At 52.1% G+C, this 27,695-nt stretch overlaps 1 protein-coding gene across 1 annotated transcript in view; it reads left to right on the top strand.

The window, feature by feature from the left end:
• Positions 1-11,287: 11,287 nt before the first annotated feature.
• The window catches only part of plxnd1 (plexin D1), a 94,412-nt gene continuing 78,004 nt past the window's right edge, over positions 11,288-27,695 (top strand). Inside the window, 3 exon segments of the mRNA XM_070895833.1 lie at positions 11,288-13,371; positions 19,015-19,191; positions 23,572-23,703. Coding sequence (XP_070751934.1) covers positions 12,130-13,371; positions 19,015-19,191; positions 23,572-23,703 — 1,551 coding nt within the window. The 5' untranslated portion in view covers positions 11,288-12,129.

The following is a 27,695-nucleotide window of genomic DNA, read 5'->3' as shown; positions in this document are numbered from 1 at the left end:
AAACTTTCAAATGGACTTATTCACTGGAAACACTTGGACAAAATCAAACTCAGATTCACGGACTATCCTGAGCTACCCACCTTGGACCCGATCTTCTTTGACCCCCCCAACATACACACCAGTGGCAACCAGCACCACGGTTGGCCACAAAGCAGAACCCATCATCCACAGTAACCCAGTAGGACTGACCACACCAGGCAGCCCAGCAAGGCCAGCGGCACAGCAGCCCAGCGAGGGCCCAACAAACGATTCACCAAAACCAGCTTTCACACCGAGACGATCAACCAGGGCAAGAAAGGTCCCAGATTGACTCACATTGTAAATAGTTACACTGGTGACTTTGGGGGGAGTTGTTTTGTATGTAAACTTGTATATACCTTGTACAGCCATCAGAAGGTTCATCCCCTGGAGTCCCAAGGGATCCCACAATCCCTTGAGAGCAAAGGTACTTAAGGAGGCCTCACAGCCTGGAGAGACATTCTGGAGACCTGCAATAAAAGACTAAGGTCACACTTTACTTTGAGCTCACAGTATCCAGTAAGACTCTTTCTTCATACATAACAGATAGTATGCAGGTACAGCAAGTGATCAGGAAGGCCAATGGTATCTTGGCCTTTATTGAAAAAGAGATGGAGTATAAAAGCAGGGAAGTCTTGCTACAGCTATATAAGGTATTGGTGAGGCCACACCTGGAATACTGCGTGCAGTTTTGGTTTCCATATTTGCGAAAGGATATACTTGCTTTGGAGACAGTTCAGAGAAGGTTCACTAGGTTGATTCCTGGGATGATGAGGTTGACTTATGAAGATAGGTTGAGTAGGTTGGGCCTCTACTCATTGGAATTCAGAAGAAAAAGAGGTGATCTTATCGAAATGTATAAGATTATGAGGGGATTGACAAGGTGGATGCAGAGAGGATGATTCCGCTGATGGGGGAGACTAGAACTAGGGGGAATAATCTTAGATAAGGGGCCTCCCATTTAAAACTGAGATGAGGAGAAATGTCTTTGCTCAGAGGGTTGTAAATCTGTGGAATTCACTGCCTCAGAGAGCTGTGGAAGCTGGGATATTGAATAAATTTAAGACAGAGATAGACAGTTTCTTAACCGATAAGGGAATAAGGGGTTATGGGGAGCGGGCAGGGAAGTGGACCTGAGTCCATGATCGGATCAGCCATGATCGTATTAAATGGCGGAGCAGGCTCGAAGGGCCGTATGGCCTACTCCTGCTCCTATTTCTTATGTTCTTATGTAACTGCTCACAGTGCTCCAGGTTGGTCTAACCAGGGCTTTGTATCACTGCAGCAAAACATCGATATTCTCGCCCTCTTGATATGTGACCTCTACCTAATTGGCTGCTGTCAGTTCTCTGAGTCTAACTGTGAAGCAGTGTTCCTGCTCTTTGACTGGGTGACTCAGTCTCAGACCCCCCCACCTCCTGCGCAGACTCAATCCCAGACTCCCCCGCACCCCCAGGGCGGACTGACTGCCCCTGGCTTAACTCCAGACACGATAATCATTGCAATATGTTGAATTACAGCAATTGTGGAGAATTTGTTGTGTGGGGGTTGGGAGACGCGGGAGGTTTTGATGATCTGTTTATTGGGCGAGTTGTCTTTTGGAGATGAGCCAAGAGTTTATTGGAACATTGCACTCATTCTGAATTTTCCCACGGAGCAAATGATTAGCAGCTTGCTGTGAACCCCAGTGACAAAAGTAGGCTGTGGGGACTCGGGGACTGATTAGCAGGCTGTAGGGACTGACCAGCAGGCTGTGGGGACTAGGGGACTGACCAGCAGACTGTGGGGACTCAGGGACTGACCAGCAGGCTGTGGGGACTCAGGGACTGACCAGCAGGCTATGGGGACTCAGGGATTGACCAGCAGGCTGTGGGGGGACTGACCAGCAGGCCGTGGGGACTCAGGGACTGACCAGCAGGCTGTGGGGACTCAGGGACTGACCAGCAGGCTGTGGGGACTGACCAGCAGGCTGTGGGGACTCGGGGACTGACCAGCAGGCTGTGGGGGGACTGACCAGCAGGCCGTGGGGACTCAGGGACTGACCAGCAGGCCGTGGGGACTCAGGGACTGACCAGCAGGCCGTGGGGACTCAAGGACTGACCAGCAGGCTATGGGGACTCAGGGACTGACCAGCAGGCTGTGGAGACTCGGGCACTGACCAGCAGGCCGTGGGGACTCGGGGACTGACCAGAAGGCTGTGGGGACTGACCAGCAGGCTGTGGGGACTCAGGGACTGACCAGCAGGCTGTGGGGACTCAGGGACTGACCATCAGGCTGTGGGGACTCAGGGACTGACCAGCAGGCTGTGGGGACTGACCAGTAGGCTGTGGGGACTTGGGGACTGACCAGCAGGCTGTAGGGACTCAGGGACTGACCGGGCCATGGGGACTCTCTCCTGCGATAGGGGGAGCTGCGGATTGTCAGACCTGTCACCACCCTTGCCCTCCTCGCCCGCCTGTATTAATGGGCTGATAGATTTTTTCAAAGAAGAATGCAGCCATTTGTTTTGAATTAAGGCCATTGTCAGCCCTTCCAGACTCAGCACCGCAGTGGCTGATCACATTAACTAACCCAGCACAGCGCACAGCAGGCCCTGGTACACCCAACTCTCCCGGCACACAAGGGTCTCGCTCTCACTCTTTCTTTCTCCTTTGTTCTCACTCACCCATTCGCATCCTCTCACCCACACTCTCTTTCCCACACATCCTCTCTCTCTCTCTCTCCTGTGCTCTCTCATCCACCCGCTCTCACTCACCCATTCACCAGAATGACAACGGGGCTTAGAGGGTTAAATTATGAGAACTGGTTGCAATACATGTGGATTGTATTCTCTTAAGTATAAAATATTGAGGAGTGAACAGATACCGGTGTTTCAAATGTTAAAAGTATTTGATGAGGTAGATTGAGAGAATCTATTTACTCTGGTGGGGGAACATAACCTGAAAATATTATAGTCGAGGGAATGCAACCACTTCCAAGCTGTGCTGCAGAGGACTCAGACTCTGTCACCCACCCACCTACACAGCAGGCTGATGGGCGTATTGTGGGCTGAGCCACCTGTGTAATGCCTGGTCGGATTTCTAGGTCACTCTTCCACTTCCAATTATTTGAAAGGCAGCTGTACAAGTTCAAGACATTTCAAGTTCTGCATTGTGGTGAGAAGGAGGCCCGTGACTCATCGTTCTGTCCTCGAGTCTCTGTGGGGTGGGGGGAGAATTTACCCACATTCTGCACGGAATGCATCCCAGGCTACTGAGGGATGTAGGGTTGAAATTGCAGAAACTCTGGCCACAATCTTCCAAACATCCTTCGTTATGGGGGTGGTGCCAGAGAACTGGAGGATTGCAAATATTACACATGTTTAAACAGGGGAGGAGGAAAAACTCGGCAATTACAGGCCAGTCAGCCTAACGTTGGTAGTGAGGATACTTTGAGACAATAATCCAGGACAAAATTAATTGGCACTTGGAAAAGTATGGGCTGAGAAATGAAAGTCAGTGCCAGTTTGTTAAATTGTGTTTGGCTAGCGTGGTTGAACTCTTTGATGAAGTAACAAAGAGAGTGAATGAGACTAGTGTGGTTGATGCTGTGTAAACGGACTTTCAAAAGAAGTTTCACAAAGTAGCACATAATAGATTTGTTAGCAAAATTAAAGGGACAGAGGCAGTGTGGAAACAAAATTAGCGAAGGGACAGAAAGCAGAGAGTAGCAGTGAACGGTTGTTGGTCAGGCTGGAGGGGAGTACAGAGTGCTGTTCCCCAATGGTTGGTATTATGACCAGTGCTCTTTTAAGTCATTATCAATGATCTGGACTAGGGTATAAAGGGCATCATTTCAAAGTTTGCGTAGCTTGGAAATATAGTGAACACTGCGGAGGAAAGTAACAGACTTCGCCAGGACACAGATTGACTGGTGAAATGAGCAGCCACGTGCAATTGAAATTACATTTAAGTGTGAGGTGATACATTTTGGCAGGAAGAAAGAGGAGAGGCAATATAAATGAAATGGTACAATTTTAAAGTGGGTGCAGGAACAGAGAGACAAATCTTTGAAGGTGGCAGGACAAATTGAGAAGGCTGCTAATTGAGCAGATGGGACCCTTGGTGTTATTAATAGAGGCACAGAGTACAAAAGCAAGCAAGTTATGCCAAAACTTTATAAATCACCGGTTAGGCCCCAGCTGGAGTATTGTGTCCAATTCTGGGCATCGCACTTTAGGAAGGATGTCAAGGCCTTGGAGAGGGTGCAGACGGGATTTACTACAATGGTTACAGGGATGAGGGACTTCAGTTACGTGGAGAGACTGGAGAAGCTGGGGTTCTTCTCCTTACAACAGAGAAGGTTAAGAGGAGACTTGATAGGTGTTCAAAATCATGAGGGGGTTTGAAGAAACTGTTTCCAGTGGCAGAAAGGTCGCTGCCCAGATGACACAGATTTAAGGTGATTGGCAAAAGAACCAGAGGCAACATGAGGAGACTGTTGAAGGGAAAGCCTATGTATGCAGGGCTATGGGGAAAGAGTTGGAGGAGTGGCATTCGTTGTATAGCTGCACCATTTTATGATCTTTCTGAAACTTGCCTCAAGTGTTTCCTGTGGTTTTATTTCCCCTAGGAGATAGCGGGAGGTGGGGGGGCGGGGGTATGGGGGAGGGGCAGACAGGTCAATGGTGAAAAGTCTTCCTCGTTTCTGGATGGTGTTGTCCTGATGAAGCAGGTGATATTTTCCTGGGACTGGAACAGAAGGACTGTTTGGCCATTCAAGTAGATCATGGCTGATCTGTATTTTAACTCCATCTACCCACCTTAACTCTATATCCCTTACCCAACAAAATTTAGCAATCTTGGTCTTGAAAGCTTTCGTTGATCCAAAATCTATTGCCTTTGAGATTTCCACCACCCTTTGTGTGAAAAATCTTTCCTGAATTCACTCCTGAATGGCTTAGCTCTAATTTTAAGATAGTGCCCTCTTGGCCCACCAGAGGAAATCATTTCTCTGTATCTAGCTTATCGAATCCTTTTATTATTTTAAACAACTCAATTAGATCAACCTCTCATCCACTCTGTAATGTATTTGCTTCATGGGTTCTTTGCTTAAGAATTCATAGCAATACATTGCTATTAAGAACTAGTCAGTTTATTAGCAAAAGGTTTAACATTCACACTACACAAGCCTCCCTGGTAAAGTGCGACATCACCACTGATACCTGGGAGACCCTGGCCGAAGACTGCCCGAGGTGAAGAAAGTACATCTGGGAGAGCGTTGAGCTCTTAGAGTTTTAACGCAAAGAGCATGAAGAGGCCAAGCGCAGGCAGCGGAAGGAGCATGCGGCAAACCAGCCCCACCGACTCCTTCCCTCGACGAATGTCCGTCCCACCTGTAACAGGGTCTGTGGCTCTCGTATCGGACTGTTCAGCCATCAAAGAACTCACTTTGGGAGTGGAAGCAAGTCCTCCTCGATTCCGAGGGACTGCCTATGATGATGATGACACTACAGGTTCATTCACCAGGCTCACAAACACCTGCCTCATCGTGGATCCCCCGAACCCAACTGGCTGGGGTTTTATTAAGTCCTGTGAACATCACGTGACTGGCTAAGCCATTCACAACTCAACAGGTCTATAACTATTTTTAGTTGAAACCATAAAACAAGTGCCCCCTTATTAACTTTTTACTGAAAACTTAAATCAAATTAAAATTTGATTGCCGGGGGTGATGATGCACTCCAGTCCCTCCGGCGCCCACCTCTCATGGAAGGCCACAAGCGTACCGGTGGACACTGCAAGCTTCATCTCCAGGGATACCCTGGCTCAGATGTAACCGCAGAAGAGAGGCAGGTAGTCGGACTGAATGACCCCCTCTACTGTCCGCTGCCTGGACCGGTTAATGGCCACCTTGGCCATGCCCAGATCAACAGCTCTACAACTCTTTTTGTTGTAATCAATTAACCAAGTGCCCCCTGATTAAACACCAAACATTTTCAAACAAGTGCCCTCTTTTTTTTTGTTTCTTTCCCCCAAGGGCACCGAGAGGCAAATTATACAAGTGCCCCCGGCTAAAAGGGGCGGGGGGCACTAAAACAAATTAAACTTTAAAACATTTAAAATCAAATTAAAATTTAGTTTCTGGGGGTGATGATGCACTCCAGTCCCTCCGGTGCCCACCTCTCGCGAGCGTACTGGTGGACACCGTGTGCTCCATCTCCAGGGACACCCTGGCTCCAATGTAATCGCGGAAGAGAGGCAGGCAGTCGGACTGAACGACCCCCTCGACCGGTCGCTGCCTGGACAGGTTAATGGCCACCTTGGCCATGCCCAGGTCAACAGCTCTACAAACCTGTGAGCATCCTTATGGGTGCATACAGTACACACTCCAAAGCCAATAATTCCTTCCTGGAGTGCAGAACTAAAAGAGACACTCCAGATGGGACTTAACCAAAGCTCTGTATAACTGAAACATCACTTTGTCCACCTTTTATTCCAACCCCCTTTAGATAAAGGCCAACATTGCATTAGCCTTTTTGATTACTTTTTGTATCAGTGCACTAGTTTTAAGTGATTTGTGTACAATGACACACAAATCCCTTTGCTCTCCCAGTATCTAGTCTCTTGCCATTAATAGTCCCGTTTGCTCTTTCTCAGATCCAAAGTGGATGACCTCACACATTTAATTCCATCTGCCATAGTTTTTCCCACTCACTTAACCTATATATGTCCCTTTGTAACTCCCTGCTCACAACCTACTGTGTCTCCTAACTTGTGTGTCCTGCAAACTTGGATATACGATTCTCTATGCCTTCATTCAAGTCATTAATAAATATGGTAAAAAGTTGCGACCCCAGATTGGATCCCTGCAGAACATTAGTCACATCCCATCGGAGTACATTCCCTTTATCCACACTCTCGTCCCCTATCTCCCAACTAATTACCAACCCATGCCACAAGGTTATCTCCAGTTCCATGCACTCTCAATGTTGATAATAATCTCTTGTGCTGAAACTTATCAAATGCCTTCTGGAAGTAAATATAGACAACATCAATAGACACTCCCTTATCCAGCATGCTAGTGACTTTGGCATAAAATTCAACTAGGTTAGTCTGACATGACCTTTCCTTCACAAATCCATGCTCTTTTAATCAGCTCATACTTGTTCAAATGCTCAGTCACAGTCCCTGATGATAAATTTCAGTAACTTCCCAATGTTTCTCCCTCCTTTCTTCAATAATGGGAGTCACATTTGCAACGTTTCAATCCAAGAGCACAATGCCCAAATTTAAAGAACTTCAGAAAATGAAGTCTAACGCCTCTGCAATTTCCCCACCAATTTCTTTTAGTACCCGAGGTGGGAAACCATGAGGTTCGGGAGCTTTGGTTACCTTCAGTCCCATTATTTTCTCCATTATCATTTTTTTTTGCTCATTTGAAATCCTCTAAATTCCTCCCTTTGACTTATGTTTATGTTCCTTGTACCTCAGGTATTTGTCCTCTTCCTCCACTGTGAAAATGAATACAAGTATTCATTTAACAAGCCATTTCCTTATTATCCATTCTAGTCTTGCCTGTATCTAACTTTAATGGGTCTGAATCTCCTTTGCCACTCTTCCTCTTAATATATTTATAAAAACTTTTGCTGTTAGCTTTGATTATACCCAGGCTGGGAGTGTAGCTATACCCACAGGTACCAGGCTGGGAGTGTAGCTCTACCCACAGGTACCAGGCTGGGAGTGGAGCTATACCCACAGGTACAGACTGGGAGAGTAGCTATATCCACAGGTACAGACTGGGAGAGTAGCTATACCCACGGATACCGGGCTGGGAGTGTAGCTATACCCACAGGTACTGGCTGGGAGTGTAGCTATACCCACAGGTACTGGCCTGGGCGTGTAGCTATACCCACAGTACTGGGCTGCGAGTGTAGCTAATCCCACAGGTACTGGCCTGGGAGAGTAGGTATACCCACAGGTACAGACTGGGAGAGTAGCTATACCCACGGATAAAGGGCTGGGAGTGTAGCTATACCAACGGGTACTGGGCTGGGAGTGTAGCTATACCCACAGGTGCCGGGCTGGGAGAGGGGCTATACCCACAGGTACTGGGCTGGAAGTGGAGCTATACCCACAGGTACCAGGCTGGGAGAGGAGCTGTGCCCACAGGTACCGGGCTGTGAGGGTAACTATACCCACAGGTACCGGGCTGGGAGTGGAGCTATACCCACAGGTACCAGGCTAGGAGAGGAGCTGTGCCCACAGGTACCGGGCTTGGAGGGTAACTATACCCACAGGTACTGGGCTGGGAGTGGAGCTATACCCACAGGTACCGGGCTGGGAGAGGAGCTGTACCCACAGGTACCGAGCTAGGAGGGTAACTATACCCACAGGTACTGGGCTGGGAGAGGAGCTATACCCACAGGTACCGGGCTGGGAGGGTAACTATACCCACAGGTACTGGGCTGGGAGAGGAGCTATACCCACAGGTACCGGGCTGGGAGGGTAACTATACCCACAGGTACTGGGCTGGAAGTGGAGCTATACTTACAGGTACCGGGCTGGGAGTGGAGCTATACTCACAGGTACTGGGCTGGGAGTGGAGCTATACCCTCAGGTTCTCTGGGAGAGGAGCTATACCCACGGGTACTGTGCTGGGAGAGGAGCTATACCCACACGTACTGGACTGGGAGTGGAGCTATACCCACAGGTACCGTGCTGGGAGAGGAGCTATACCCACAGGTTCTCTGGGAGTGGAGCTATATCCACAGGTACCAGGCTGGGAGAGGAGCTATACCCACAGGTACCAGGCTGGGAGTGGAGCTATACCCACAGGTTCTCTGGGAGTGGAGCTATATCCACACGTACTAGGAGAGGAGCTAATACCCACAGGTACTGGGCTGGGAGTGGAGCTATACCCACAGGTTCTCTGGGAGTGGAGCTATACTCACAGGTACTGGGCTTGGAATGGAGCTATACCCACAGGTACCGTGCTGGGAGAGGAGCTAATACCCACAGGTACTGGGCTGGGAGTGGAGCTATACCCACAGGTTCTCTGGAAGTGGAGCTATAGCCACAGGTACCAGGCTGGGAGTGGAGCTATATCCACACGTACTGGGAGAGGAGCTAATACCCACAGGTACCGGGCTGGGAGTGGAGCTATACTCACAGGTACTGGGCTGGGGGAGGAGCTAATACCCACAGGTTCCAGGCTGGGAGGTTAGCTATACCTGCAGGTACCGGCTGGGAATGTAGCTATACCCACATGTAGAGGCTGGGAATGGAGCTATACCTGCAGGTACTGGGCTGCAAGCATAGCTATACTAATCTCTATTTGGTAGCCCCGTGATCTGTGAGAGAACACCATCGGCAGGTCAGGACTATAAATGGAGCTGGAGCTAGCCTCTGCAGGGAGCAGCGCAAGTCATTCCAGGAGGGTGACAGACTCGAGGAGGGTGACTGGATTGACGTCACCGAAATCCAGGACGCGGATGGCACGTGGGCAGGACCATCAGTGGGGTCAGGGCCCAGGTGCAGGAGGAGAGGCGGCGAGCAGCGGCGAAAGTTTAGGGTCGAGGATCGGGGTCCAGGAGCAGGGGGTGTCGGGGTGCAGGGGGGTCGAGGAGCGGGGGTTTAGGGAGCAGGGGGTGGGTCGGGGTCGAGGAGCGGGGGGGTTAGGGAGCAGGGGGTGGGTCGGGGTCGAGGAGCGGTGGGGGTCGAGCAGCGGGGGAGAGGTCGAGGAGCGGGGGTTTGGGGAGCGGTGGGGGTCGAGCAGCGGGGGAGGCGGAGAGGTCGAGGAGCGGGGGTTTGGGAAGCGGTGGGGGTCGAGCAGCGGGGGAGAGGTCGAGGAGCGGGGGTTTGGGGAGCGGTGGAGGTCGAGGAGCGGGTGTTTGGGGAGCAGCGGGGGAGGGGGAAGAGGTCGAGGAGTGGGTGTTTGGGGAGCAGTGGGGGAGGGGGAGAGGTCGAGGAGCGGGGGTTTGGGGAGCGGGGGGGCCGGGATCGAGGAGCCCAGCAGTGCCGCAGAGGCTGAGGAATGGCACAGTGTATAACAACAGCAGGGTGGGGGCCCAGGGAGGGAGCAGCACGGGCCAGCCTACACTGCCATATGTGTGCGCACTAGGTCCGTGCAGCAGAGCAGGTCTCCATTTGTCTTGGTTAATCCTTGCCACTGGACCAAGACCTAGCTCTGTCAAGCCCGTGTGGTGGCTGGTGTGCAACGGTCACCACATGTTTAAAAAAATCCACGCACAGACATCTTCCACCCTTCAGGATGTGGAATGTCAGGTCCCTCATCGAACTCATCCTTTTTTTGGTGCACGAGGGACTGCCCAATACTGCATTACCAATCTCTATGTCCATGTTGTAATACCGAGACCAGAGCTGTAGTGTAATGTAAATGTGGTGAAACCAAGCTTCAATACAAGTTTAACACCTCACTTGTGCTGCTCAGGCAATGAACACAAGTGCTTTATTTGCCGTTAACCTGCATTGTTACTGATATTAATTTGTGAATCTATACCCCTGCCCACTTTCCTCCTCTACCCCATTTAGACTATTTCCCACGGAGCACGCACCACCTCACATTTACACGCCCATTCTACAAATGTATTACGTCTTCTTGTATTTGTTGCGGTCTGATGCCAGAGATATGATTCCGAGTGTGAACCGGTGATGCAATTGCTGATCAGGAGCCCCGCACCGATCCTCCCTCTGACACTCTGCTCAGTAAATGTGATCGATCCGTACACCATCAGTGATACATACTGTTCAAGCAATTTAAAGATGGGACACTAATTTCAATTCTTTATTTTTTGAATAAATATAATCCAGCCTGCGGATTACAGTCGGTTAATTTACCGTGTCTACACGCTGGTATCGCAGCTATACTCGCAGCACTGCGCTGGGAGCGGAGTTATATCGGCAGGTACTGGGCAGTGAGAGCTATAGCGGCAGGTACTGGGCAGTGAGAGGAGTTATACCGGCAGGTACCGGGCAGTGAGAGGAGTTATACCGGCAGGTACCGGGCAGTGAGAGGAGTTATACCGGCAGGGACCGGGTGCCTGCCCCGCCACACGGTTTGTGGAGCCGGACTGTCCGGTTGAGGTCGATGTCTCTCCGGGTAACTCCCGCGGTACATCGGATATTAAACCGCTGCTGGGGCTGTGTCCCGGGGGAGGGGAGGGGGGGGCTGTGTCCCCGGGGGGGCGGCTGTGAGTGGGGAAGTGGGAGAGGAGCCGGGTCGGTCGGGACTCGGTGGCGTCACAGCCGAGGCGGGCTGGCAGGAAACAGACTCTTCCTGTGGATTGTAGGGAGAGAAGATCCATCTCACACACAGCCGGAGGGAGAGCAGCGGGACCGCGACACACAGCCCGGGCCGGGACAGACCCGGACTGAGAGAGGGAGACCCGGACCCGGACTGAGAGAGGGAGACCCGGACCGAGTGAGACCCAGACGGAGAGACGGGTAGGAAAAGGGATTAGTGGAGGCAGACAGAGAGCGGAAATCTGGGACAGAAAGAAGCTGGCACACAGGGACTGGCAGACAGGAGCGAGAGGGGGTGACCCAGACAGAGAAAGCAATACAGAGACAGGGCACAGAGTCAGTCACAGGGGCACAGAGGGCAAGAGAGAGGGGATCAGGGACATAGAGACAGGGCACAGTGACAGAGAATCAGAATCAGAGGGACAGAGGGGGTCAGAGACACAGGGATTGAGACAGAGGGACAGAGAGGGTGAGAGACTCAGAGACGGAGGGACATAGACTTAGGGACAGAGAGGGTGAGAGACAGAGGGTGAGATACTCAGAGACAGAGAGAGCACAGAGACAGAGGGTCAGAGACTCAGAGACAGAGGGTCAGAGAGGGTGAGAGACTCAGAGAGGGCACAGAGACAGAGGGTGAGATACTCAGAGACAGAGAGCACAGAGACAGAGGGTGAGAGAGAGGGAGGGTGACAGACTCAGAGGGTCAGAGTGGGTGAGAGACTCAGAGAGGGCACAGAGACAGAGACACAGAGGGTGAGAGACTCAGACAGAGGGACAGAGACAGAGAGGGCACAGAGACAGAGGGTGCTCAGTGACGGAGAGCGGGTGAGGTATCACAGGAGCAGGGTGTGAGCCCGGGTATCCCGGGATGTGTGTGCCGGGGCTGTGTGCGGTGCTGGTGGTACTGCTGCTGCCGGCCGCGCTGCCCATGGAGCTGCTGCACACCTTCCGCAGCGCCACGGCCACTAACAACTTGGCGGTGGTGCGGGAGGTACCCGCGGTGGGCCGCCCGGACCCCCTCGCAGAGCCGCGGCTCTATGTGGGCGCGGTGAACGCCGTGCACCAGCTGGGGGCGGGGCTGCGGCGGGAGGCGGGGCTGGTGACGGGCCCGGTGACGGACAGCGCGCGCTGCCACGCCCCCCAGCTGCCGCACAGCACGTGCGAGCACCCGCGCACGCGCACCGACAGCCACAACAAGCTGTTGGCCGCCGCGCCGGCCCAGGGCCTGTTGGTGGTGTGCGGCTCGGCTCACCAGGGCCTGTGTCAGCTGCGGGCCCTGGCCAACGTCAGCCGGCTGGCCGTGCGCTTCCCCCCGCCGCCCAGCAGCGCGCAGCTGCTCTTCCCCAGCATGCTGTACGTGGCGGCCAACCACCCCGAGGCCTCGACCGTCGGCCTGGTGTTGCCGGGCAACGGGCCCGAGCCGGGCCCCGGCACTCGGCTGCTGGTGGCCGCCACCTACACCGGCCTGGGCACCCGCTACTTCGCGCCCAACACCAGCCGCGAAGACCTGCGCTTCGAGAACACGCCCGAGATCGCCATCCGGGCGCTGGACGCCGGCCGCCTGTCGCGCCTCTTCACCTACGACATCAACCCGTCCGAGGACAACGTCTTCAAAATCAAGGCCGAGGCCAAGGCCCGCAACCGCCTTAGCTTCGTGCGGGCCTTCGGGCGGCCCAGCGGCTACACCTACCTGGCGCTCAACAACGACGCCAACTCGGGCGCCAAGGGTGGCCGGCCCCGCAGCCTGCTGGCCCGCATCTGTACCGGGGCCCGCGGGCCGCGGCCGGCCGAGAGCCGCAAGCTGACCGAGTCCTACATCCAGCTGGGCCTGCAGTGCGGCTCCGGCTCCCCACACCGGCTGTACGGTCGCCTGCTGTCCGTATGGCCCGGCCCCGGCGACAGCCTGTACGGCCTGTTCGACAGGCCCGAGGACACCGACAGCAAGGGCGGCCGGCGCTCGGCCCTCTGCGCCTTCAGCTTCCCGGCCATCGAGCAGCGCATCCGCGAGGCCCGCAGGAAGTGCTTCGAGGAGGAGCGCAGCCAGGAGGTGGCCGTGCTGGACAGCGTCATCCAGGGCAGCGGGCCCGCCTGCATCCGCCGCAACATCACGGTGAGTGGGGTGGGGTGGGGAACCGGGTGAGAGGGTCAGTGGAGTGGGTGTGTGGGGCAGGACCGGAGTGGAGAGAAGGAGGAGGGACGAGGGGGAGGAGCTGGGGAGGGTAGAGAGGGGGTGGAGCTGGGGAGGGTAGAGAGGGGGAGGAGGTGGGGAGTGTAGCGAGGGGGAGGTGGGGGGTGGAGAGAGGGGGAGGTGGGGGGTGGAGAGAGGGGGAGGAGGGGGGTGTAGAGAGGGGGGAAAGGGGGTGTAGAAAGGGGGAGGGGGGGTGTAGGGGATGAAAGAGAGAGGGGAAGAAGAGCCGGTGGTAAAGAGTGGGGGGGTGGCAGCCGGGGGTGGGGAGGGATCTATGGGGAGTGAGGGGGGAGGAACCTGGGGGGAAAGGGAGGGGCCGGTGGGACCGGGGGAGGAGCCGGGGTGGGGAGGGAGGGGGAGGAGCCTGGAGGGGTGGGAAGAGAGGGGGAGGGGTTGGGGGGGTGGGAAGAGAGGGGGAGGGGTTGGGGGGGTTGGAAGAGAGGGGGAGGGGTTGGGGGGGTGGGAAGACAGTTGGAGGGGGTGGGGGTGGGAAGACAGTTGGAGGGGGTGGGGGTGGGAAGACAGTTGGAGGGGGTGGGGGTGGGAAGACAGTTGGAGGGGGTGGGGGTGGGAAGACAGTTGGGGGGGTGGGAAGGGAGGGGAAAAGAGAGGGGGGAGGAGCCTGGGAGGGAAAGGGGGAGGAGCCGGTGGGAGGGTGAGAGGGGGAGGAGCTGGTGGGAGGGAGGGGAGGAGCCGGGGTGGGGAGGGAGAGAGAGGGGGAGGAGCTGGGGGAGAGGGGGAGGGGGGAGGAGCTGGGGGAGAGAGGGTGAGGGACGGGAGGAAGAGGGTGAGGATGGACGGACCGGGGGGGGGGAGGGGGATGAGGGAGGGGCAGTGGGGGAGGGATCGGAGGGACAGAGGGGAATGGGGGAGGAGGTGTAGGGAGCAGTGAGGGGGAGGGACAGTGGGAGGGGAGGACAGACAGAGGGGTGGAGGGGAGGATGGAGGGACAGGGAGAGAGGGGTGGAGTGGAGGATGGAGGGACAGGGAGGATGGGGGGAGGGACAGTGAGGAGAGAAAGCAAGGCAGTAGTGGGGAAGGACAGGGAGTAGTGTGAAGGTGGGGTGAGGGGGAAGTGGAGAAGCACCGAGCGAGGAGGGACAGAGGGAGGTTTGGGGGGGGGGGAGAACAGAAGGGGAGGAGGATGGACAGAAAGAGGAGGAGAGGTGGAGAGAGGGCAGGGGAGAAGGAGGAAAAGGAGTGGCGAGGGAGCAGTGGGGAAGGACAGAGGAGAGAAGGACAGAGGGTGGAGGGGCAGAGAGGTTTTTTTTGGGGGGGAGGAGGAGGGACAGAGGGACTACACGGGAGTGGGGGGAGCAACTTATCACTATCACTAAGGAGGTGGTACTCAGTACGATAATGGGACTAAAGGCAGATAAATCCCCTGGACCTGATGGCTTGCATCCTAGGGTCTTAAGAGAAGTAGCAGCAGAGATTGTGGATGCATTGCTTGTAATCCTCCAAAATTCCCTGGATTCTGGGAAGAGCTCAGCAGATTGGAAAACTATTTAAAAAAAAAAAGAGGCAGACAAAAAGCAGGAAACTATAGACCAGTTAATATCTGTGGTTGGGAAAATGTTGGAGTCCATCATTAAAGAAGCAGTAGCAGGACATTTGGAAAAGCATAATTCGGTCAGGCAGAGTCAGCATGGATTTATGAAGGGGAAGTCATATTTGACAAATTTGCTGGAGTTCTTCGAGGATGTAACAAACAGGGTGGATAAAGGGAAACCAGTGGATGTGGTGTATTTGGACTTCCAGAAGGCATTTGACAAGGTGCCACATAAAAGGTTACTGCACAAGATAAATGTTCACAGGGTTGGGGGTAATATATTAGTATGGATAGAGGGTTGGGATAAATGGTTCATTCTCTGGTTGGCAACCGGTAATTAGTGGGGTGCCGAGGGATCAGTGCTGGGACCCCAACTATTTACACTCTATATTAACGACTTGGAGGATGGGACCGAGTGTAACATAGCCAAGTTTGCTGATGATACAAAGATGGGGAAAAAAAAGCAATGTGTGAGGAGGACACAAAAAATCTGCAAAAGGACATAGACAGGCTAAGTGAGTGGGCAAAAATTTGGCAGATGGAGTATAATGTCAGAAAGTGTGAGGTCATGCACTTTGGCAGAAAAAAATTAAAGAGCAAGTTATTATTTAAATGGAGAAAGATTGCAAAGTGCTGCAGTACAGCGGGACCTGGGGGTACTTGTGCATGAAACACAAAAGGATAGTATGCAGGTACAGCAAGTGATCAGGAAGGCCAATGGTATCTTGGTCTTTATTGCAAAGGGGATGGAGTATAAAAGCAGGGAAGTCTTGCTACAGCTATATAAGGTATTGGTGAGGCCACACCTGGACTACTGCATGCAGTGTTGGTTTCCATATTTACAAAAGGATATACTTGCTTTAGAGGAAGTTCAGAGAAGGTTCACTCGGTTGATTCCGGTGATGAGGGGGTTGACTTATGAGGAAAGGCCTCTACTCATTGGAATTCAGAAGAATGAGAGGTGATCTTATTGAAACGTATAAAATTATGAGGGGGCTTGACCAGTGGATGCAGAGAGGATGTTTCCACTGATGGGGAGACTGGAACTAGAGAGCATGATCTTCGAATAAGGGGCCGCCCATTTAAAACAGAGATGAGGAGGAATTTCTTCTGAGGGTTGTAAATCTGTGGAATTCACTGCCTCAGAGAGCTGTGGAAGCTGGGACACTGAATACATTTAACACAGAAATAGACAGTTTCTTAACCGATAAGGATTATGTGGAGTGGGTGGGGAAGTGGAGCTGAGTCCATGATCGGATCAGCCATGATCTTATTGAATGGCGGAGCAGGCTCGAGGTTCCTATTTCTTCTGTTCTCATGAGGAAGGGGGACAGAGGGAGAGAGGATGGAGGACAGAGGACAGAGGGGGGAGGTAGGGGAGGAGGAGGAGGAGGGGGGGACAGAAGAGAGGAGGAGGATGGCCAGATGGAGCAGGGAGAGCAGGAGCCCTCGAGGGTGAGAGATTGGGAGTGCAGATTGGGATTGTTGCAGGACGATGGGGAGAGCAGGGCAGGGGGATTAGTTTGGGATTGATACAAGGCTATGGGGAGAGAGTGGGGCAGTAAGATTAGTTTTGGATTGATACAGGGCTATGGGGAGGGAGCAGGGCTGAGTGCTTCCAGCTCCTCACAAAGGGTTAACGGAATGGCATTTAAGAATAAGACTGTATCGGAGGTTTCAAAAAAAACATTTTGGAAGCTGACTAATAAAATCTGAGAACATATTTCCATATTTGGAAACCAATAGGATGGAATTTGTAAAATCCCAAATGCCATGACAGAATCTGAGCTTTTGGGAACATATCACAGCCGATTCCACTACCCCAGAGTTATCGCAACACGGTGTACGGGAGTGATTGTGTATACTTCACCGTGACCCTGAATCTGGATCACACCTTGTTCAGAGGACAGCGTGCAATACATTTTCTGATATTGATGGCTCCACAGGTATCTGTCTTGCCTCAGTGGTAGCACCCTAGCTTCTGAGTCACAAGGCCATAGGTTCAAGCCCCACTCCAAAGACTTGAGCACAGTCAGTAAAAGAGCCGGTGTCATGGCTAATAAATATCCCTCAACCAACATTGCAATCTAACCCATGCTGTACCTCCTCTGGGAGTGTTTGATGGGACAGTGTAGAGGGAGCTTTACTCTGTATCTAACCTGTGCTACATCTGCCCTGGGAGTGTTTGATGGGACAATGTAGAGGGAGCTTTAATCTGTATCTAACCTGTGATGCACCTGCCCTGGGAGTGTTTGATAGGGCAGTGTAGAGGGAGCTTTACTCTGTATCTAACCCCGTGCTGTACCCACCCTGGGAGTCTCTCTTGTCCTGTTATGCAGTCTGGCTTTCTGTGGAGTCCAGCAATTTAAAGACTGGATGATGAGGTCGTAGCTCTTGCTCACTGTGCCGGACCTTGCTGTCTCCTCCTTTTCCTCTGTTTCCTGGACACTTCCTCCCGACCTAGTCTCCCTGTGTCTGAGGTTGTTGTGGGGATGAAAGTGCAGGATATCACAGTGATAGAGCCATCACTCACACAGCTCACTCCCTGTAACCCCAAACATCCTGATTAGTAGATCAACAGGTCCCAGCACACACACACAATCAAACTAAATTTCTTCCTTTCGCTATTGTTCAGAAACACTGAATGAAACTCTCTGCTTCCAGCTTTTTGTTACATTTCTAAACTCTGCACTTAATTTAACATGTTCTAGTTTCACAGTTTAGTAAAGTCTTCAACTTTAGCCCCTCCCCTTTTGTCAGAGATAATTACATCCAGCTCTCCCTGTGTAACGCACTGTTTAATAAACAGCTCCCTGTAATATTCAACCTGATACTCCAGCCCGGTTGCAGTATTATAATGCCGGGTGGGAGTGTGACCGGGCTGGGCCGATCAGGGAGTGTGAGTGTGTGCCGTTGTGTGTACATTAGGATTACAATGAAACAGCAAGAGTGAATTTATACCATCAATCAGGAAGTTCTAGAGTCTCCAAATGAAGGGACAGGAATGACCATGAGGCCTGTGAGTTTGGCCATCCATTAGTTGATATACCTCACACTTGGAACCCCAACCTCCAGTGGGACTGTAAATGTGGGAAATGCTCTCCAACTCCCAATGGGATTGAGCAAGGCTCCAGGAGATGGTGGTTAACCAGGATTCACGACAATATAAATTAACTAACCACACAGCCACACAACTGGCAGTGTGTTCCATAATGCGTCCAGGCCCCTTTCCACGGACTGGAGTGATATATTATGGATGTTGTTGTAGAAGTGTCTCTCTGCTCCTCACGGGCCACGTTGTCAATCGGAGGGGGAATGGCCCTGAGTTCCAGCCTGGTCAAAATGAGGAGGGGAATACAGGCACCGCGGAGGGTCACTGGTGAAAGGCCGAGGCACCGCGAGTCCCTTCAGGTGTGCAAGAAAGAAGAAAATGAGTGGGAAAGGGTGTTAGATATAAATGGAAAGTAGAAGTGAGGAAAATTGGAGGGGGAACCACTGGAGCTGAGCTCAGGAGCTCGGTCATTGTGGGGACCCAGGGAGTGGTCGAGAACATTAAAGAGAGAGTCAGAAATAAATCAAGAGATGAGGTCTTCAGAGGGTGAATATTCATTGAATTGTGTTCTTGAGATGGCTGTGGAGTAATAAAACATCAGCACCTTGGACCATACAGCAGAAATTTTGTTCAATGTGTGAGATCATGGTTGGTGGCCATGTTTCAAATGTGAAGGGTATGTGGGACCCTGGGGTCTGGTGTGGGGCGTGAGCTGGTATGGGCCCCGGGGAGGGAGAATGTGGGTCCCCGGATAGGGGGTGGAGAGAGAAAGAGAGAGAGAGAGAGAGAGCGCGCGACCCCCGGGGAGGGAGAGCAGGCCGCAGAGTGTGTGGGCGGGCCCCTGGGAGTGAGACCGACCTCTCCCCGGCCAAGGGGGGGGGGGGGCGGCGGCAGTGTGGGCGGGCCTCCAGGGAGGGAGGGATGTAGAGTGTGAACTAACTGTCTTCATTTCCATTTCCAGCTGCAAAATGAACAACTGGATTGCGGAGCTGCCCACCTGCAGCATCCTCTGGCCATTAAGAGCCCGCTGAAAGCGAGTCCAATCTTTGTCGAGAGAGGCCTGACCTCAGTGGCGGTGTCGAGTGTAAATAACCACACTGTGGTGTTTCTGGGCACGGCCAACGGGCAGCTGCTGAAGGTACGGTCACTGTACAGGTATGGTGGCCTTCCTCGCGTGTGTGAGCTCAAGACCTCCCTGACAGCACCTGGCACCTATCTCTCCTGAGGCCGTAGTCGGAGCTCCCTGGAGTGACTCGCCTGTCAATCTGTGGTGGGGGTCAGCCTGTCCTCTGCTTCACTTCACAACCTCCTGTGGCCAGTGTGTGGTTTCAGGGGAAGTCCCATTCCAGGGACTTGAGCACAAAATCCAAACTCTAGTGCAATACTGAGGGAGTGCTGCACTGTCGGAGGTGCCGTCTTTCGGATGAGACATAAAGAAAAGAAAGACTTGCATCTTTCAGGACCACCGGACGTCTCAAAGCGCTTTACAGCCAATGAAGTACTTTTTGAAGTGTAGTCACTGTTGTAATGTGGTAAATGCAGCAGCCAGTTTGTGCACAGCAAGCTCCCACAAACAGCAATTTGATAATGATCAGATAATCTGTTTTAGTGATGTTGATTGAGGGTTAAATATTGGCCAGGACACCGGGGATAACTCCCCTGCTCTTCTTCAAAATAGTGCCATGGGATCTTTTATGCCCACCTGAGAGGGCAGACAGGGCCTCGGTTTAACCTCTCATCCGAAAGACGGCAACTCCGACAATGTAGCGCTCCCTCAGCAGTGCACTGGAGTGTCAACTTAGATTTTTTGTGCTCAAGTCCCTGGATTGGAACTTGAACCCACATCCTTCTGACTCCGAGGCGAGAGTGCTGCCCACTGAGCCACTAGTTCGAGAAACAGCAGGGGCATTATCCCCCGTGTCCTGGCCAATATTTAACCCTCAATCAGCATCACTGAAGCAGTTTTTCTTGTCATTCTCACATTGCTGTTTGCGGGAGCTGGCTGTGCACAATTTGGCTGCTGGGTGTCCCACGTTGCAACAGTGACCACACTCCAAAAAGTACCTCATTGGCTGTGAAGCGCTTTGGGACGTCGTAAGGTTGTGGGAGGTGCTAGATCAACGGCAGTTCCTTAAATTTTCTATCAGAACATGGAGAACAGTGAATTGATGGGAACAGGCATTAGAATGTCTATGCTCGCTGCTCTCCCCTCCCCCGGCCCTATGGTATTATACATTGTGCAGCCCAGGAAGACAGCAATCTTGGCGCTGTGTTGGAAGGGCACAGACTGACGGAACCAAGCCCCTGACAGAGTGGCGGCTCCAGGTGAATTTACCCCCGGGTTTGGTTCTGAGGCTGGTTAGGTGGTGCTGATTGAATTCTGGAATGGACTTTCTCTCCCTCTCTCTCTCTCTGAGCCACCTGGGCTCACTGTAGCTGGGTATCTCTCCCAGGCTGTTATCTGTCAGGAGCAGCTGGAATCTGCTATCTGATCAGCACGGGGCAGGTTTGTGTGTGATTGGATTATACTGTAAGTGACTCTGCTCACAGCTTCACTTCCACACCAGGCTCTGTTTTCCCCCCCCCCCCCCCCCCCAGGCACAGTCTTCCTGTGTCCCTCTTTTATCAATATCACACCAGTCAGTGCTCCTTTTCTAATCTCCAAATCCCCCATCTGAACACACTTCCTCCCCCTACATCCTCCCAGCATTGGGACCACGACTCAGTGCATTGTTTGCTCGACTAAATCATTCTCTCCCAGGTTCTGGAAGCTTCCTTCCCTCAATGCTCCCTTCCGCCTGCAATCTATTAAAATCCAAGCTATGCGTCAGCGAGTCACTGTTTCCTGCTTAGAATCTTGAATCATAGAATGGTTACAGCACAGAAGGAGGCCGTTCAATGTGTGGAGTCCGTGCCAGCTCTCTGCAAGAACACCTCAGCTAGTTCCCCCCACCCTTTCCCCAGAGCCTGCAATTTGTTTCGTTCACCTTCTGTTCTCTCTGACTCTTTGCAGTTCCCACTTCCCCTGTCCTGTGACCCTGGGCATCTGATTGATGCTGTTTGTTTGATATGCCATGTCACCAGTTGAGCAGCTCAAAGTCACCCTGTACACTCACTCATCCTGTGTTGTACAGGGTGACTTTGGGGTTGGGGATTGAGGAGCTACAGAATCCTTGGCTGCTTGCCTGCATGGGTCAGTCCACTACTGAAAAAAACCCAGCAAAAGCTGAATGTAGGCCAGAGAAATGCGGATACACTGAAGATGCAGCAGGACGTAGGCTAGCAGTAGCTTAAAGTGCACATAAGAATATAAGAAATAGGAGCAGGAGCAGGAATCCTAAGGCGAGCTCAGGGAGGACAGAAACCTCCCGTGGAGCAGAAGGGCCCCTCGAGCCTGCTTCACCATTCAGTCAGATCATGGCTTATCTGATCATGGGATTGGCTCCACTTCCCCGCCCGCTCCCCATAACCCTTGACTCCCTTATCATTCAAAAATCTGTGTCTCCACCTTGTATATATTCAATGACCCAGCCTCCACAGCTCTCTGGGGCAGAGAATTCCACAGATTTACAAACCTCCGAGAAGAAATTCCCCTTATTCTGAAACTATGCCCCTAGTTCTTGATTCCCCCATGAGGGGAAACATCCTCTCTGCATCTACCCTATTGAGCCCCTTCAGAATCTCTTGTGTTTCAGTAAGATCACCTCTCATTCTTCTTAACTCCAAGGAGTATAGGCTCAACCTTTCTTCATATGACCACCTTTTCATCTCTGGAATTAACTTCGTGAACCTTCTCTGAACTGCCTCCAATGCAGTATATCTTTCCTTGGAACTGAGGAGACCAAAACTGTACACAGCACTCCAGTTGTGGTCTTACCAACGCCCTGTACAGTTGTAGCAGGACTTCCCTATTTTATACTCCATCCTCCTTGCAATAAAGGCCAATGGAAACTTCCTGTACCTGCATACTAGCTTTTTGCGTTTCATGTACATGGACACCCAGATCCCTCTGTAAAGTAGCATTTTGTAATCTCTCCCCATTTAAGTAATTTGTTTTGTTTTTTTATTTTTCCTACCAACATGGATAACCTCACATTTTCCCACATTATACTTCATCTGCTAAATTTTTCCCCATTACTGAGCCTATCTATATCCCTTTGTAGATTTTTTGTGTCCTCCTCACAACTTGCTTTCTCACCTATCTTTGTATCATCAGCAAACTTGGCTACATTACACTCGGTCCCTTCATCCAAGTCATTAATATAGACTGTAAATAATTGAGGCCCCAGCACCGATCCCTGCGGAACCTCACTAGTTACTGTTTGCCAACTGGAAAATGACCCATTTATCCCCGACTTTGTTTTCTGTTAGTTAGCCAATCCTCTATCCATGTTAATATATTACCCCCAACCCCGTGAGCTTTTATCTTGTGCAGTAACCTTTTATATGGCACCTTATCGAATGCCTTCTGGAAATCCAAATACACCGCATCCACTGGTTCCCACCCTGCTCATTACATCCTTAAAGAACTCCAGCAAATTTGTCAAACGTGATTTCCCTTTCATAAAGCCACGCTGACTGCATCATGCTTTTTCCATTTCGAAGAACATTTGACACATTCATATCCGACAGGCTCGGGAGCCTCGCGCTCTCTCCTCGTGACCCCGGCTCGGGAGCCTCGCTCTCTCTCCTCGTGACCCCGGCTCGGGAGCCTCGCTCGCTCTCCTCGTGACCCCGGCTCGGGAGCCTCGCTCGCTCTCCTCGTGACCCCGGCTCGGGAGCCTCGCTCGCTCTCCTCGTGACCCCGGCTCGGGAGCCTCGCTCGCTCTCCTCGTGACCCCGGCTCGGGAGCCTCGCTCGCTCTCCTCGTGACCCCGGCTCGGGAGCCTCGCTCGCTCTCCTCGTGACCCCGGCTCGGGAGCCTCGCTCGCTCTCCTCGTGACCCCGGCTCGGGAGCCTCGCTCGCTCTCCTCGTGACCCCGGCTCGGGAGCCTCGCTCGCTCTCCTCGTGACCCCGGCTCGGGAGCCTCGCTCGCTCTCCTCGTGACCCCGGCTCGGGAGCCTCGCTCGCTCTCCTCGTGACCCCGGCTCGGGAGCCTCGCTCGCTCTCCTCGTGACCCCGGCTCGGGAGCCTCGCTCGCTCTCCTCGTGACCCCGGCTCGGGAGCCTCGCTCGCTCTCCTCGTGACCCCGGCTCGGGAGCCTCGCTCGCTCTCCTCGTGACCCCGGCTCGGGAGCCTCGCTCGCTCTCCTCGTGACCCCGGCTCGGGAGCCTCGCTCGCTCTCCTCGTGACCCCGGCTCGGGAGCCTGGCGCTCCCCGCGTACGGTGACCCCGGCTCGGGAGCCTGGCGTTCCCCACCTATCGGGAGCCTCGCACCATTCTCGCAGCCCCTGTGTGTTGGAGGGACATTATTGATTGCCTGATTTAATCTCAATAATGGGACAGGAATGTGTCATAATTAACTGGAATGAGGGAAGGAGGTAGCACTGCTCTGACCATCTGAATCTGTCCTTCCAGCTAAACTTGCGGAGCGACATGTCAATTGGGAAGAGAGAACAGCTTTCGCTGGCACCAAGAGAACCCGTCCATCACATCATGCATTTCGACCCTGCGGATGAGACCTATCTCTATGTGATGACCACTTACCAGGTGTGTGCAACTTTTAAGCCCCAACTACAGCATTGCCCCATTTTTATTTGGCAGTATGTGTGTTGGGGGAAGATGTGCTGTGGACGAATTAATCTATGGTCTGTGCCCTCAGATATTGCTCCCTATGTCACACCGACCCGTGTTCGCGGACGCACCCTGCCCGTGTTCACAGGTACAGACAGATCGCAACCAATACAGTGTCACGTGTCAGTGAATGGATGCTCTCAGCAAATTGAGCATGTGTTGTGAAATTGTGAGCTTGCTCTGCTTCCACCTCGGTGATCATTAGCAATGGGACGTGGGACTTCCCCAGCTCATGGCCCCAGGGGACTGGCAGTAATCATTGCATACCACCTAATCCACTTATGTGACGTCCAGATACGTCAGTGACTTGGAGTACACAGCTGGTTAGCATCAGTGTTGAGTGTTGGCCAAATAAAACACAGACTGAACAATCACAAAACGATACCAGTGTACACTACAGCAACAGGTTTATCTGAACTTCGATCAGATTCCAGCATGTAATTCTGTCCCCGTTATCTGTTATTCTGTATATAAACCACCTGAACTCCTCAATTAGATTACAGTCTATAACTCACTCCTGGGTATCTGTTGTTCTATATATAAATCCCCCCAGTGTCAGCTATATATAAAGCCCCCCAGTGCCTCAGTGGGCAACACCCTCACCTCTGAGTCATCATCATAGGCAGTCCCTTGAATCGAGGATGACTTGCTTCCATGTCAAAAAGTTCACAGGTGTTTCAATGAAGGACCTAAAATTCCGGATCCCGATCTACATCCTGAAGGGTGGAAGATGCCTGTGCGTGGATTTTTTTAACGTGTGGTGACCGTTGTACACCAGCCACCACACGGGCTTGACAGAGCTAGGTCTTGGTCCAGTGGCAAGGATTAACCAGGACGACTGGAGACCTGCTCTGCTGCACAGACCTAGTGCGGACACATATCGCAGTGTGGGCTGGTCCGTGCTGCCTCTGGACCCTCACCTCTTATGGGCCCAGAACTCACGCCTCTCCCGGGTCCCGATCACGTCCCTCTACAATCTCTCGCCGCTCCTGCTGTACCTGCCCACGCTCCAATCACCGACCTGGATCCTGGTGATGCCCCTCTTCACTGCCGCTGCTCTCCTGCTCCAGCAGGTGCTGCTCCATAGAGTGGGATGCCTTCATTCTGCTCGTTCCGCTCCCCGGCCTGCTCTGATGGTGCTCGCAGGCCGCGGAACTGTAAAGTATGTGAGCCTGCCACTGGTAGTTGCAGTCTGTGCAGCCCCCGGCCTGTGAGCACCATCGGAGCAGCCCGGAGAGTGGAAGGAGCAGCGTGGCGGCCTAGCCCAGCAGGCTGAGCGGCCCCCGGCCTGCGAGCACCATCGGAGTCATAAGGTTGTGGGTTGAAGTCCCACACCAGAGACTTGAGCACAAAATCCAGATTGACACTCCAGTGCAGTACTGAGGGCGTGCTGCACTATCGGAGATGCCGTCTTTTGGATGAGACGTTCAGAAAGTAAAGAAATACTTAGAAACATAGAAACATAGAAAATAGGTGCAGGAGTAGGCCATTCAGCCCTTCTAGCCTGCACCGCCATTCAATGAGTTCATGGCTGAACATGAAACTTCAGTACCCCCTTCCTGCTTTCTCGCCATAACCCTTGATCCCCCGAGTAGTAAGGACTTCATCTAACTCCCTTTTGAATATATTTAGTGAATTGGCCTCAACTACTTTCTGTGGTAGAGAATTCCACAGGTTCACCACTCTCTGGGTGAAGAAGTTTCTCCTCATCTCGGTCCTAAATGGCTTACCCCTTATCCTCAGACTGTGACCCCTGGTTCTGGACTTCCCCAACATTGGGAACATTCTTTCTGCATCTAACCTGTCTAAACCCGTCAGAATTTTAAACGTTTCTATGAGATCCCCTCTCATTCTTCTGAACTCCAGTGAATACAAGCCCAGTTGATCCAATCTTTCTTGATAGGTCAGTCCCGCCATCCCGGGAATCAGTCTGGTGAACCTTCGCTGCACTCCCTCAATAGCAAGAATGTCCTTCCTCAAGTTAGGAGACCAAAACTGTACACAATACTCCAGGTGTGGCCTCACCAAGGCCCTGTACAACTGTAGCAACACCTCCCTGCCCCTGTATTCAAATCCCCTCGCTATGAAGGCCAACATGCCATTTGCTTTCTTAACCGCCTGCTGTACCTGCATGCCAACCTTCAATGACTGATGTACCATGACACCCAGGTCTCGTTGCACCTTCCCTTTTCCTAATCTGTCACCATTCAGATAATAGTCTGTCTCTCTGTTTTTACCACCAAAGTGGATAACCTCACATTTATCCACATTATACTTCATCTGCCATGCATTTGCCCACTCACCTAACCTATCCAAGTCACTCTGCAGCCTAATAGCATCCTCCTCGCAGCTCACACTGCCACCCAACTTAGTATCATCTGCAAATTTGGAGATACTGCATTTAATCCCTTCGTCTAAATCATTAATGTACAATGTAAACAGCTGGGGCCTCAGCACAGAACCTTGCGGCACTCCACTAGTCACTGCCTGCCATTCTGAAAAGTACCCGTTTACTCCTACTCTTTGCTTCCTGTCTGACAACCAGTTCTCAATCCACATCAGCACACTACCCCCAATCCCATGTGCTTTAACTTTGCACATTAATCTCTTGTGTGGGACCTTGTCGAAAGCCTTCTGAAAGTCCAAATATACCACATCAACTGGTTCTCCTTTGTCCACTTTACTGGAAACATCCTCAAAAAATTCCAGAAGATTTGTCAAGCATGATTTCCCTTTCACAAATCCATGCTGACTTGGACCTATCATGTCACCATTTTCCAGATGCACTGCTATGACATCCTTAATAATTGATTCCATCATTTTACCCACTACTGAGGTCAGGCTGACCGGTCTATAATTCCCTGTTTTCTCTCTCCCTCCTTTTTTAAAAAGTGGGGTTACATTGGCTACCCTCCACTCCATAGGAACTGATCCAGAGTCAATGGAATGTTGGAAAATGACTGTCAATGCATCCGCTATTTCCAAGGCCACCTCCTTAAGTACTCTAGGATGCAATCCATCAGGCCCTGGGGATTTATCGGCCTTCAATCCCATCAATTTCCCCAAAACAATTTCCCGACTAATAAAGATTTCCCTCAGTTCCCCCTCCTTACTAGACCCTCTGACCCCTTTTATATCCGGAAGGTTGTTTGTATCCTCCTTAGTGAATACCGAACCAAAGTACTTGTTCAATTGGTCCGCCATTTCTTTGTTCCCCGTTATGACTTCCCCTGATTCTGACTGCAGTGGACCTACGTTTGTCTTCACCAACCTTTTTCTCTTTACATACCTATAGAAACTTTTGCAATCCGCCTTAATGTTCCCTGCAAGCTTCTTCTCGTACTCCATTTTCCCTGTCCTAATCAAACCCTTTGTCCTCCTCTGCTGAGTTCTAAATTTCTCCCAGTCCCCAGGTTCGCTGCTATTTCTGGCCAATTTGTATGCCACTTCCTTGGCTTTAATACTATCCCTGATTTCCCTAGATAGCCACGGTTGAGCCACCTTCCCCTTTTTATTTTTACGCCAGACAGGAATGTACAATTGTTGTACTTCATCCATGCGGTCTCTAAATGTCTGCCATTGCCCATCCACAGTCAACCCCCATTTATGTAGCGCCTTTCACGATCACCGGATATCTCAAAACGCTTTACAGCTAATGAAGTATTTTTTGAAGTGTAGTCACTTGTAATGTGGGAAATGTGGCAGTGCTGAGGGAGTCTTTCGGATGAAACGTTAAACCGAGGCCCCGTCTGCACACTCAAGTGGATGTAAAAGATCTATTTCGAAGTGGAGCAGGGTCGTTTTCCCCGGTGTCCTGGCCAATATTTATTCCTCAGTCAACATAACAAAAAACAGATTATCTGATTATTATCACTTGGAGGTCTCTGATCAGCCATCTCTCCTGTTCA

This window comes from Pristiophorus japonicus, chromosome 12 (genome assembly GCF_044704955.1).
Source record: "Pristiophorus japonicus isolate sPriJap1 chromosome 12, sPriJap1.hap1, whole genome shotgun sequence".
Classification (NCBI taxonomy): domain Eukaryota; kingdom Metazoa; phylum Chordata; class Chondrichthyes; family Pristiophoridae; genus Pristiophorus; species Pristiophorus japonicus.
The sequence above is the reverse complement of the archived record's forward strand: the minus strand, read 5'-3'. Positions and strand labels throughout refer to the sequence as shown.